The 12623-nt window shown below is 33.9% G+C and overlaps 1 protein-coding gene across 1 annotated transcript in view; it reads left to right on the plus strand.

Moving 5' to 3' along the window:
- CUL2 (cullin 2) overlaps nucleotides 1–12010 on the plus strand; it is a 35224-nt gene extending 23214 nt beyond the window's left edge. The window contains exons 7-17 of the mRNA XM_010139256.1: nucleotides 1390–1486; nucleotides 1579–1689; nucleotides 2992–3154; nucleotides 3919–4043; nucleotides 5582–5689; nucleotides 7833–7892; nucleotides 8268–8396; nucleotides 8494–8580; nucleotides 9074–9226; nucleotides 9630–9707; nucleotides 11858–12010. Coding sequence (XP_010137558.1) covers nucleotides 1390–1486; nucleotides 1579–1689; nucleotides 2992–3154; nucleotides 3919–4043; nucleotides 5582–5689; nucleotides 7833–7892; nucleotides 8268–8396; nucleotides 8494–8580; nucleotides 9074–9226; nucleotides 9630–9707; nucleotides 11858–12010 — 1264 coding nt within the window. The remainder of the gene's footprint in view (nucleotides 1–1389; nucleotides 1487–1578; nucleotides 1690–2991; nucleotides 3155–3918; nucleotides 4044–5581; nucleotides 5690–7832; nucleotides 7893–8267; nucleotides 8397–8493; nucleotides 8581–9073; nucleotides 9227–9629; nucleotides 9708–11857) is intronic.
- The last annotated feature ends 613 nt before the right edge of the window (nucleotides 12011–12623 follow it).

The following is a 12623-nucleotide window of genomic DNA, read 5'->3' on the forward strand; positions in this document are numbered from 1 at the left end:
AATGCAGGGTATGATTACGTATACCCAAACCCACATTTATTCCTACCAGAACCACAGGAAACCTTCCTGTTCCTAAGGGGGAAAAAAAAAAATAATCTGCTGGAGTAGTTTACCCATTAGGTCAGCTCATTTGTAACAGGTGACCAAGCTGCACAAACCGTACAGTGACTGCTCATAATCTGTTAGAGAGCTAGTTGTTTCCACCCATTGTGAGCTTAAGTTTTCAGATCTTAGGATGTGGTAGTATTCAAAAGCAATATACATAATGAACAGTGTTGTGAGCATACGAATATGGTCTGGTGTATGTAATATGATGACAGCTGATGTGGCTGTCTTGGTAATCTTTCCTAGTTCATGGGCATCCTTTCAAGTTTTTATCAATTCAAACTCAAAATTAATTTAATTAGCAAAATTATTTCTCCCCATTCCACTACAGCCTAGATAAGCAAATGGTTATGTGTGCATTTGAAGTACTTTTGATGGCTTTACTTTTTTTCCTCTTAATTTTTTTTAAAATGACTCATGTAAATGTTTCTCCCATATCAACATACGTTTCTGACAGAGAACTCATTTTGTATTTTCAGTAAAGTCTGGGTAAAGTATAAGTATGTATTCTATATACATGTATATATGTGTACGTATGTATTTTTATTAGAAAGGAGGACCTTTGAAATTACAACTGCTGATGCTTAAGTGTAAATATGCTTTTATAAATCGTGTTTTAGTCCTATTTAACACCTTAGGAGTTAAGGAATATTTTTTGCTTCTTTGTTAAGTGTATGTGGAAGGTGGTCTTTTTAGAACAGTTCATGTTTTAAGACAGTCTCTGCTGCTCTGGGTGTGGGTATGTTATTTCCAGTCTTTGCAAAGGAATGAATACTTGCTTTAATTACTTTTGTTTTCAACTGAATGGGACTAAAGGTAACATTTTCTTCACCTGAACTTGCTCATTTGAAGCTAGGAATTAAAAATCATGATGATGCACTAAGTGTGTTACTTGTTCCACTTGACATCTACATGTTGAATAGTGGATATCCAGAAAAGAGACTAGTATGCCTTTTGGTGAGATGTTGGCAAAAATATTTATTGTAACTTTTGAAGTACTTGTTTATATTATGTAATTTGGAATACTTACATCCTTAGCAAACACTTGGAAATTTCATGACCTGCAAATGCTTTTGACTAGTTTATAAATTGTTATCTCAACAATTTAAATGTATAGGAAATAAAGAAGAGTGCATTTTTGTTTTAAGATTAATCTTCCATTTTGCTAATCTAAGCAGGGGAATTTACTGGAAAATATTTTCATCTAATGTTATTTCATTCTGCAATCAGGTGAGTTCCTCTAGATACCTACTTTCTCATGAATGTTTGCTTTGTCTGTTTCAGCGACCGCTGTGGAGAAGACCCAAACCAGAAAGTAATCCATGGGGTTATTAACTCCTTTGTTCATGTTGAACAGTATAAGAAAAAATTCCCCCTAAAGGTAGATATGCATTTTCGATTTATGTCTTTAATTTTGAATGTTAGTCTAGTATGTGGGTTATTTGATCTTTAAAAAAAAATTCTCCCTTCTAGTTTTATCAGGAAATTTTTGAGTGCCCTTTTCTGAATGAAACAGGGGAGTATTATAAACAAGAAGCTTCAAATTTATTGCAAGAGTCAAATTGTTCACAGTACATGGAGAAGGTAAGCGATTCTTCTCTATGCATGTAATAATTAAACCTAATATGGTCAATTTACCGATAATTGTAATATATGTTTTCCTGTATAGTCCCCACAGTTGTTCTTTGTTGTGTGCTTTCATAGAGTTTAAACTATGCCTTTTGGTGGCATGGTTAATCTGAATATAGACTACAAACCCCAACTATGGGTGGACTGTCAGCTTCAAAATAGTTCTTAATAAATGATAAATCAATCGCATGAAAAGTAAAAAATTAAACAAAACAAAAAAAAATCCAAAAAAACCCCTCCAAAAAACCCCACCAAACCCTGAAACATGTTTCTGATTGATTGATCGCTGTTGATTCCTCACTGATTTTCTTTCTGTTTAGTAGCATAGATGAGAGTTTTAGCATATAATAGAGAAGATTATATGGTAGAGTTGTTACAAATCATTATTAAAATTTTGTATTCTGAAGAGGATTTTCTTTTATTTTGCTTTGTGGTGTATGAAGGCAGGTTGAGATTAAATTACTTATAATTCTCATACCTTGTTTGAGAAAGCAAAGATTAATACAAGACTAGGAGTCAGTCCTTTTGGTGCTGCACTGTCCACACTTACAATATAGAATAGTTGGGAAGGCTGTGAGATTGCTTTTAACCCTTTTTAAGGAGCATGAGCTAACTGTTGCACGCCTCAGGTGAAATTCAGGGCTAGACTAAGACTTTAATTAAACCAACGGAAGTGCAGATTTATTTTGCCGATCATTAGGAGTCTGCAGCTGCACTACTCTTCCTATGCTCCTCTCATACTCACTGGATGTCAATATTCATATGATTTATTTTATGATAATGCCTATTTCCTTTGTTGAAGTTATAAAGAGAGGTTTTATTAATAGCTCAGATATACTCATATTTCTTTTGAGCAGATGTTTAGGTACAAGCAGATGGATTTGGAACAGTAAAAGTGACTCTGTGTCATATAATTAGGTATCGTGGTTAAACTTTCTCAGAAGGAATTAAGAAGTGTGGTTGGAGAAATTGGGAAGATTGGTCACAAAGTTGAAGGGAAAAAGAAATTTTGAGAACTACGGAGTGCTATTAGACATTTAGCTGTGACTGAGTCTAGTCACTGTTCAAGAGTAGAAGGTTATTTTAATTTAGCAGCCTAATTCAAAAGAGCAAATTTAATTTTTCAGCCTCCCAGACAAATTCTTTTTTGTTACTTACTGCTGTCTCTCATTCTACAAGCCTACACCATTGTATATTTATAGTTCTACATTGGTTGTAAATATTTCATGAGCTCTCAGTTTAAAAACTCGTCTGTAGGTTTTAGGTAGATTAAAAGATGAAGAAATGCGGTGTCGGAAATACTTGCATCCCAGCTCATATGGCAAAGTGATTCACGAATGCCAACAGAGAATGGTAGCTGATCACTTGCAGTTTCTACATGCAGAATGTCACAATATTATCAGACAAGAGAAAAGAAGTGGTAAGTCTCAATGGTCACAAAAAGCACGAAGTGGGTTTTGCTTTATTCATTTAGCATTGCAATTTACTATCTTTATTCAATGACCTTCTACGTGCTTAAGCATTTTCAACTAGTAAGTGTTACTTCTCCAGAAAGCCTAGTTAAACCCTGAATAACATTTTTCTTTTACCGTGTAACTAATTTTTGTTTTTCCAGATATATAGCAAAAACCCCCATCTTCTTACTGTTAACAACCCTTCTTTTGGCCAGTACTCTTTCTGTTTCCTTCCTTGTCTTAGCTTAAAAACACAGTGAAGTCCTGTGTCCTGTAGAATTAATCATATTTTTTGCCTGTGTTTTCATTTGTAAACCAATGGCTCTGTCTTTACAGATTTCTTCATCATCATTTGGCGGGTCAGGATTATAAAATATTTTGGCTTTTTTTCATAGCCACTTTTTATTGTCCTGAGTCTTTTGTGACCTCCCAAATCCTTTTTACTGACATGGTACTTTTCTGTACTAGACCACTTCTCCTCTTGCAGTCTCTCCTACATAAGCAGCATTGGAAGCGTGAGGTAGTGACAATGGCAGTACTCAGTAAATACTGATATTAGCCCTGCTCTTTCCTTTTTGTCAGTGATCCAGTGTATGTTGTTGGGTTTTTTTTCAAAGCAGTTGGTCTTGTTTCAGTCTTTGAAAAGTTGTGTGTGAAATTACGATACTATATTAAGTGTTGATTTTTAGTGTTTCTAAGCATATTCTATAAAAATGTATCTCTGTTACAGACATGGCAAATATGTATACTCTACTTCGTGCTGTGTCAAGTGGTTTACCTCATATGATTCAGGAACTACAAAACCATATCCATGATGAGGGCCTTAGAGCAACCAGCAATCTTTCTCAGGAAAATGTGAGTTTCCTCAGGCAGCTGAATTTACCCATTTGATTAACATTCCTGATGAAATGTTAACCCTCTTCTTTTTAGTCTAATCTGTTTATTTAATTTTGTTTATGTGAAATCGGTTTAGAACACTATGGATAAATCATATCTGCTAATCAGCACGCTTAGCTGTGCAACACATACCTCTCCTGAGAGTTGATTGTTGTGATCTAACTAGAAAAAACGACAACTAGATATTTCTCATTGTTTTTTAATGCTGGTATGGCAAGTGGGTCCTTTTGTTCCGTTTTTTTTTCCTGAATTTCTCTTAAGTCAGTGGCATTTGCTGTTCCGGTACGTTAGGAACCAGTGATCCCTTTTGGTGTGATTATATGTCATTTGTAAAGACTTAACATTCTGTCTTGATTTCACTGTGGTGTTTTTCACTAATTGCTTTGTGTTCTCATATTTTCATTTAATTTCTAAACATACTGTAGGTTAATTATTTTACTAAAGTGTGTTAAAGTTTTTTTTTTTAGTTCATATGTATTTAAATTACTTGATTCCATTCCTCTAGCATTGCTGTTCAGAAACAAGCTTTCATTTACCATTATATTTGTACATGTATACATCTTGCTGTCTAGATCTGTGCTCACTTCAGGATGGTGACTTTAGCCATCCAGTTTTTCTGTCTGTAACAATATATAGATACGAACTGTTGTAAATTCACTCTTTTTACTGATTGCACAGGAGTGCTTGCTTTTCCGTAACTCCTGTGTGCATGTTGATAATGGGCTGAAGTCTTCAGTAGTATAGTTTGCTTTCAAGTTACTTGTAAGTACTCTTTCAAACTAACAGCGTCTACACAGGGAAGTGAATGCCATGAGGGTGATGAAAATTCACAACCTTATGTGGATAAATTCAAAATGTGAAATAGTTGCTCCAGTGAGAGCATTAAGCACTTTGTTAGCAAAGCATTTTTAATGTGTGACCTGAGAATGCACTTGGGGAGTCACGTGCTGCAGCCAGTGCATTTGCACACTGCTGCGTTGCTGCCTGCCAGTTTGTCTGTGTGGGGACTCCTGCAACTCATATTAGTCATTTCTGTACAAAATGTTACGTTGAAATGTGGTGCACCCCATTTGATGGTCCTACATAAGAAAATCCAAAGGGTTCACCCATATTTTCTGTTGGTGAAGTCAGTGCGTAGGAGGAGCAGCAGTTTGCTCGTTTCAGTAGCTTTTTGGCTTGATTGCTGTATTTGCCTGTTAGCATTAATGATTTTTTAAAGGGCTAGTAAAGGATTTTAGGATATGATGTAAGAGATTAGACAACATGAGAGCAAGATAGACTCAAATCTGTTTGGTAGCAGGACTGTAAATGTAGTCATAGACTTCTTATTTCTAAAATACGCTCAAGCACAGTAGTGTAAGAGTACAAAAACGCAGAATCAGTTCTGTCAGACTCCAAATAATTATGAAAAAATGTACAACTAATGTAGATATGTTTGTGTGTGGGTAATACTACTTTTCTCATTAACCTGCTTTCTGTGTTACCTACCTTTTTAGATGCCAACTCAGTTTGTGGAGTCAGTTTTGGAAGTACATAGTAAATTTGTTCAACTCATCAACACTGTTTTGAATGGTGATCAACACTTTATGAGTGCCCTTGACAAGGTAACTTGTTCTTAAGTAAAAAAAGCATTGGAAAACAAAATGTGGGACCCTGTTTCAGGCTCACCAGAATTCTTCAGAGCATCCACACATGTTCAAAGATAGAGTTCTTAATGCAGTTTTTTCTAGTTTAGAAATGCAATGGAACAAAAGACAATCCACTGTTAGGGCAGCAGATGTCTTTGAAGGAAAGCACTTTAATACTTAAATGTTTTCTGAAAGATCTGCCTTTCTTCATTATTAAAAACACAAAACCAAATATGAACCAATTAATGTAAATTTCAGTGCAGATAATAAATAGACAGCTTGTGGGTTTGAGGAGGCTTAGTAGCTTTACATCCATTTGAACTTGAATTTAATTGCCCCCATAATGTTTAAACTCTGAATGCTGGTAGTATTACTTACACAGAAGCTTTGTTTAGATTTTTCAAGTTGTTTACAAAGAATATCTGGAAACTTACTTTACTTCAGTTACTGTCACAATAACTAACTTTTTCCAGGAGAGAACTGCACTTGAAGTTAAGCCTATTTAGGGAATGAGGCTTGCTGTTCTTTTCTTTGAAATGCATAGCCATGAAGGTATTTAAGATAATAATTCTAATTGTTATAAATTGTAATAATTATGATTCTTATTGCTGATTTTAACTAAGTTTATTAGTACTGTTATTATTATTATTAAATTCTGCAAAACATGCTAAGGCTCTTAATGCATGGAGTGGCTCCTCCCTAGTAAAGTATATGTTAATCCATTTATTAATTTCCCGCTCTTTCCCATATATCCTGTTGTAGGACGCATGTATACATCTCATTGCTCTTTTATGGTGCTCACAGTAATTGTATTTTGTAGTTAGTTAGAGTAGCTTCAATGATTTCCAGCCAAGGTTAATCTGGAAAGATGTAGTCGTGAAGATACCAGTAACAGTATCAATAGTAGTCACCCATCTGTATTTGTGATATTGAGAAAATTATTATTTTAAACCAAATACTTTAGCACCGAAATAATTTGTCTTAGTTGCAATAAATGTCATCTACCAGAAGGTGGAGTAATACGAGATTGACAACTCCATTTACTGGCATGCAGGCAGTGTACTTTCCGCTTAAATACATAAATTCTTCACTTCAGTAATCTTTACTACAATAAATATTTAAAATATTAATCTGCTGCCATTTTTTTCACGATGGATATCAAAACTGCTATTGTTGCCTCCAGTATTATTGCAAAAGAAAGCTCTAAGCTTCAAAGAGTTTCATGTTTCTTCTCAAGTCATGCATTCCTTTCTCACAGGGATTCTAGGGATCTAGGGATTCTACTATCAACTATGGGAATTTCGAGGCATTGTACAAAAGAGTTGCTTGTCAGTTCTTAATGATAATAACAATAATGTTTTCCGTGTGTAGAAGGAACTGTAATTCCTAGGAACTGTGGTCATGCAATATTTTTGGTTCAGTATTAGTTTAAGATGTTAGATGCGATAGAAACTAGTCTTGGTGATTCTTTGTTTACAATTCCCAGTTCTAAACCGCCTTTATCTCCTTCATTTTCTGTTTCATCATATTAGGGTTTGCTTCAGCTACTATTTTTTTTTTTTTTGTACTACACAGCTTCAAATTTCCACTTTTAACAATATTTTTTCTCCTCTTTAGTCTATCAAAAAATCCAACAACCGAAAGATGTTCCTTTCCTACTGTTGTGAGCCATGTATGTTTTTCAGGTCAAGGACGTAAGCTGCAGTTGATGACCTCAAATATGCTTTATCTGCATTTATTCCTCAGGTTTTTTCCATTGTACTTTTGGTCCATATTGCCATATACCAGGATCTTCATGCTTTACATTTAAGTTTTTAATCAGAACTTAATTTATTCTCCTGTGTTCTGCAATTAACTTCTGTTCCTCTGCTCTTTCCATTTTTAAATCTCAACTTAAAAATGTTCAACATACTTCTCTGTGAGAATTTGTAATTCAAATCCTTTTATTCATTGTTTCTTTTTTGATCCTCTTTTATGTCGTTCAGTTTTATAGGGTCTCAGATGGTAGTTTTGTAGGATCTCAGATGGTCTTTGCCCTGAAGATTTTTTTTTTTATTTCATAAAAGAAAAATTCTGAAGCTATTCACATTTTTCCTCTTTGCTCTATGTTCCTATCTAGGCTTTGACATCAGTAGTTAACTATAGGGAGCCCAAGTCAATCTGCAAAGCACCTGAGTTGGTAAGTGATACATACTAAGTGTAGAAATTAATAATATTTTTTATAACTGTTAAATGAATTGGCATAGGGTCCATCACACAAATATCCATTTCTCACACCAAGTCAGCCTCAGTTGTGTATTTCAGTAATAATAAATAGCTTAACCTGCACATGCGTGTAGAGGGTGTACCAAATTAGTGCATTTGTAAGTTTTTACATGGCATTTGTATTTTCTTTGGATGTAGCATGTATTGTTTAGCTTGTAATAGAACATGAGACTGTAGACTGCAATGTATTTCATTCTTTAACTTTTGTATAAAAATGTTGAATACTTTGGCATATATTTGTTCTCAAGCTTGACAAGTAGGTTTGGGTTTTTTTCTTTTTTAACTTGAGCTGGCCAAGTACTGTGACAACTTGTTGAAGAAATCAGCAAAAGGAATGACAGAGAATGAAGTAGAAGACAAACTTACAAGTTTCATTACTGTTTTCAAATACATTGATGACAAAGATGTATTCCAGAAGGTAACTTTTGATGTTCAATGAATGTTACATTTGAAGTATACTTGAAGAATGTGGTTGTGTTTTTAAAAATCCTTGTATCTGATTTTTTTTAATGCAGTTCTATGCCAGAATGTTGGCAAAAAGACTAATTCATGGTTTGTCTATGTCAATGGATTCTGAAGAAGCCATGATTAATAAACTAAAGGTAATGTAATATTCTTCTAATGCAGAATAAACACAGGAGTATGTACTGTTGAGAGGGAGCAGCAGAGGGTGCCAGAGATGGCTTGGCAATCAGTAGATCCTGAACTGAATAGCTGAACTATTTGTTGGTAGTCTGTGAAAGATATATGGCCAAGATTCACCTAGGCATTTGAGATTTTTATGAGGTTTTGGGTAGTTTTAAGTGTTCAAATAATTTGTAATTTACATTATAAAAGTACTGATGACTTTCATAAACCAGCTCTATCTTTCAATTTTATAAAATAACATTATTCATATAAATATATAGAAAGTGAAACTAAGATAAATGATAATTCTCTTTTACAATGTTTGTTTTCTGTTGTAACTAGTGTTCCTTGTAAATACTATAACAACACTTTTGCTGACTAGATTTTCATATTTCAGTAGTGAATGTGCATAATTTTTATAACAAGTACTGTTTTCACTGTGAAACCTGTTACAATATTCCTTCACAGCAAGCCTGTGGTTATGAATTTACCAGCAAGCTCCATCGAATGTATACAGACATGAGTGTCAGTGCTGATCTCAACAATAAATTCAACAACTTTATCAAAAACCAGGACACGATTATAGATCTGGGAATTAGTTTTCAGATATATGTTCTACAGGTACTAATGTATGTTTATTACTATTGAGTTATTTGTACTTAATTTTTATGTTTTGATAACAAGTGAACAATTTTGCTGACTAGGAATACTTCTCCTATGGGAGCTGACACCTCGTTATCATTGTAGAATGATGTATTTTCCTAGTGTTTCTTTTTAAAATTAATCCACTAGCTCACTACACAATAGTGATGTAAAATGCCTTGTGTTCCTGTCTTGAGTGAATACCTCAGTGGGGCGTGCATAGTGCGCAGGAAAAAATGAGAAGTAAAATTTCTGGTGTAAATTGAACATCTTATGGCATAATGTACATTATAGATCTGTTTAACAGTGGTTTGTTTGGTTTATTTTTAATGTATATGTTGTATGAGAATGTTAATGCTTATGTTTTTCGTGGTACCTTTAGGCTGGTGCATGGCCTCTAACTCAGGCTCCTTCTTCTACGTTTGCAATTCCTCAGGAACTGGAAAAAAGTGTACAGATGGTAGGTTAGTAGGAGGCCTCTTGTAAACATGTGGAAAGTGTAAAATAACTACAAATGAAAGATCAGCACTCTAACAGAGAAAAACCTGAGCTGCTTCATTTTGTTTGTAAATCATGACTATCCTGTTTCCAGTCCATATGAAATTTAAAAGGGTTACAAAAATGACGTACTGAATTTATGTATGTATTTGCATAGGTTTTCTTTATTTTTCTTATCTCTCTACTACACTTTGTGATTTATGAGGGAGTTAGTAATAAATACAATGAAATTAACTGGGTTGATTTCATAGCTTTAATTCCCAATATTTAGCTAAAAGAAGATTTTGTTTCTAATATTAAATCTGAACTGATTTGATAACAGATTAAAATGCAGCGACAGATTTCTTGTCCCATATTTCATAGGGGCCATTTACTTGCCCCATTTTTATATTTCTCCTTACAAGCAAAATGATTACACTCTTATTACATGTGTGAAAATAAAATCTTGATTTTTAAAAGCCTTGCCATAAACTTCCACTTTAGTCTTTGGAGAAATTCTTCTTTTCCTTCCTGTTAGAGTAACTTTTCCATATCAGTTTAGCCCATAGAATAAGTAATCTGAAAGCTATGTCCTCAAAAGGCTTTTTAGACATTCTGGAGTATCTTTAATTGCTCTTCAAAATCCAGTACTTCCTTTCATTTCCTAGGGCTTTTTCTTATTCTCTCTCTATTGCTTGCTAGTTTCCAGGAATGTCAGAACTGATGGATTATGTATGAGAATAAGAGGATTTTGCTGCTTCTTTGAAATTTCGTTTTTCTTATCACAGTCCACAAGCCATTTATGCCCTTCCTTCTCTTATTCTTTGGGGGTGAAAATGATGTAAAAATGTACATAAATCAGCTTTGAAAGAATCTTCCGGGAATTGCATTCCTATAATCTTCTGGAAAGTGGTCTCATATACAGTAGCCAGACTTGCGCACTTTAGTGCCAGATTATTGCAACTGCATAGCTGATTTTCACTTGCACAAAACCAGAAACTTTGTTTCTTAAAGAAGAGAGGAAGTTTTAAATTGTTTTTAAGGCCTTTTCTTGTTTAGAGGTATTTTGTTTCCATATTCCTGTTCTGCTATATATTTGGGTATCTTTGTATAATGTAAATATCAGGAAAAAATACTTTCCGGAATGATTGATGTAGCACTTCTCATAGTGACAGGAAATTCATGCAAAAATCAAAAAAGAATGAAGAAAATAGCTTTCCTACTAATGCTACTTTTGCATATAAGATTTTAAAAACACTGATTTCAAGGAGACACTTCAATTTTTGGGTGTCAGCAAAACTTTGAAATGTTACTTCCTAGATTATAAAGGTGTGCTTCTTTGTGAAAATAGGTTTTGGACGGTTTCAACAGAAAGTCTAATCTCTGTAGTTACTTCTTGACTCCCGTGTTTGCAAACTGTGTAGTTGTGTCTAGCCTGAAACCCAAATCGGAAGATGGCAAAAACTGTGCCTACTTTCGAGCCTGCTATTTAGGAATTCCGCCTAAAAATGCATTCTAAGATGAGATTCATCATGAAAGTCAGTGTATAGCTGAGTGTGGGAAATAGCTGTTAAATAAAAGTTTGGGGTTTTTTTTTTTGAGGGATGTTGCTTAAAAAACCCAAATCAGTAAAATTAATTTTCTGAAGTGAATTTAAATAGGATATCAAAGCCATGGAGTTTCAAATGATTTCATCAAGCCGAAAGAAATAAAAATATGCTTGTTTTTATATGGAATTGGAAGGAACAGAATAATAAAACCTGACAAGATTCATTGCTAAAACTTCCTAGAAATTCTTTTAAATTCAGTAGAGTTGATACTTCTTTGGACCACTGTTAAGTATTTACCTACATATAATTCATACAGTATATACCTACATACATTAACTACATACTAAAGTATGAACGTGTCAACAATCTTTTTGATTTGGTCATCCGGTGATATGTTAATGTGTTTGGGTAGTTCAGTAAATGACTGATGTTCACTCATCACCCGTCTTCTAAAGGAAACTGCTGACTTGAATTGATCTGCAATGTTTGCATCCAGTTCGGTTGTATTTCTTCACTGGGGTGGTAATGTAAAGTTGTAAAGTAGTTCTGTGTGTGACTAATTGAGGTTCATTTTGTTTTGCAGTTTGAATTATTTTACAGTCAGCATTTCAGTGGAAGGAAGCTTACTTGGTTACATTATCTTTGTACAGGTAAAAACAAGTATTGTACTAAACTTACAACTGACGGGTTTTTGTTAAAAGGCCTTTACAAATGGCAAGAGACTTTGGAGTTGTAACATCATGTTGCATGTAAAGTCAGCTGATGTATTTTGCATTCTAAATTAATATTTGCTGCTTAGCTTCTCCAAAATTTGTTTGGAAAACTTACATAGGTTATCTATGATTTATTAAATCAAAGTAAAACCAGAGTTGGCAGTAAAGTAAAACTATAAAATGGCACTGCAGAATTGATGAGTTAAGATCAATTACCCTGACTGTAGTATCAGATGTCCCTTAGCTGAATATTAAATAATTTTAAGAATGCATGTTATACTATTTTATTCAGATATGTAAGTATCATATATTTACTTATGTTTATATTAAGTATATAAAAATACATGTAAAAAACCATCTTAGAAGAGATACATGAAATTATAACTTAGTTTCGTAAGTATCAGTCAATGGTATTTTATTTAAAGAGCTCTCAGTATCAGGCTTTAATGACTGAGCACCACAAGATGTTACACAGAGGTGAGAACCAGACTAGTATACAACAATATTATGTAGTGAGAATTTAGTTCTGATAATAGAAGGTTGCTCATAACTCAGCCATCTTCGCATTGAAAATCTAAATCTGCTTTCAGGCAGATTTCTTCAGTACCTTCCCCACCCCCTCCTTTTTTTTTTTTT

The sequence above is a fragment of the Buceros rhinoceros genome, unplaced genomic scaffold (genome assembly GCF_000710305.1).
Source record: "Buceros rhinoceros silvestris isolate BGI_N320 unplaced genomic scaffold, ASM71030v1 scaffold37090, whole genome shotgun sequence".
In the NCBI taxonomy this organism is placed as follows: domain Eukaryota; kingdom Metazoa; phylum Chordata; class Aves; order Bucerotiformes; family Bucerotidae; genus Buceros; species Buceros rhinoceros.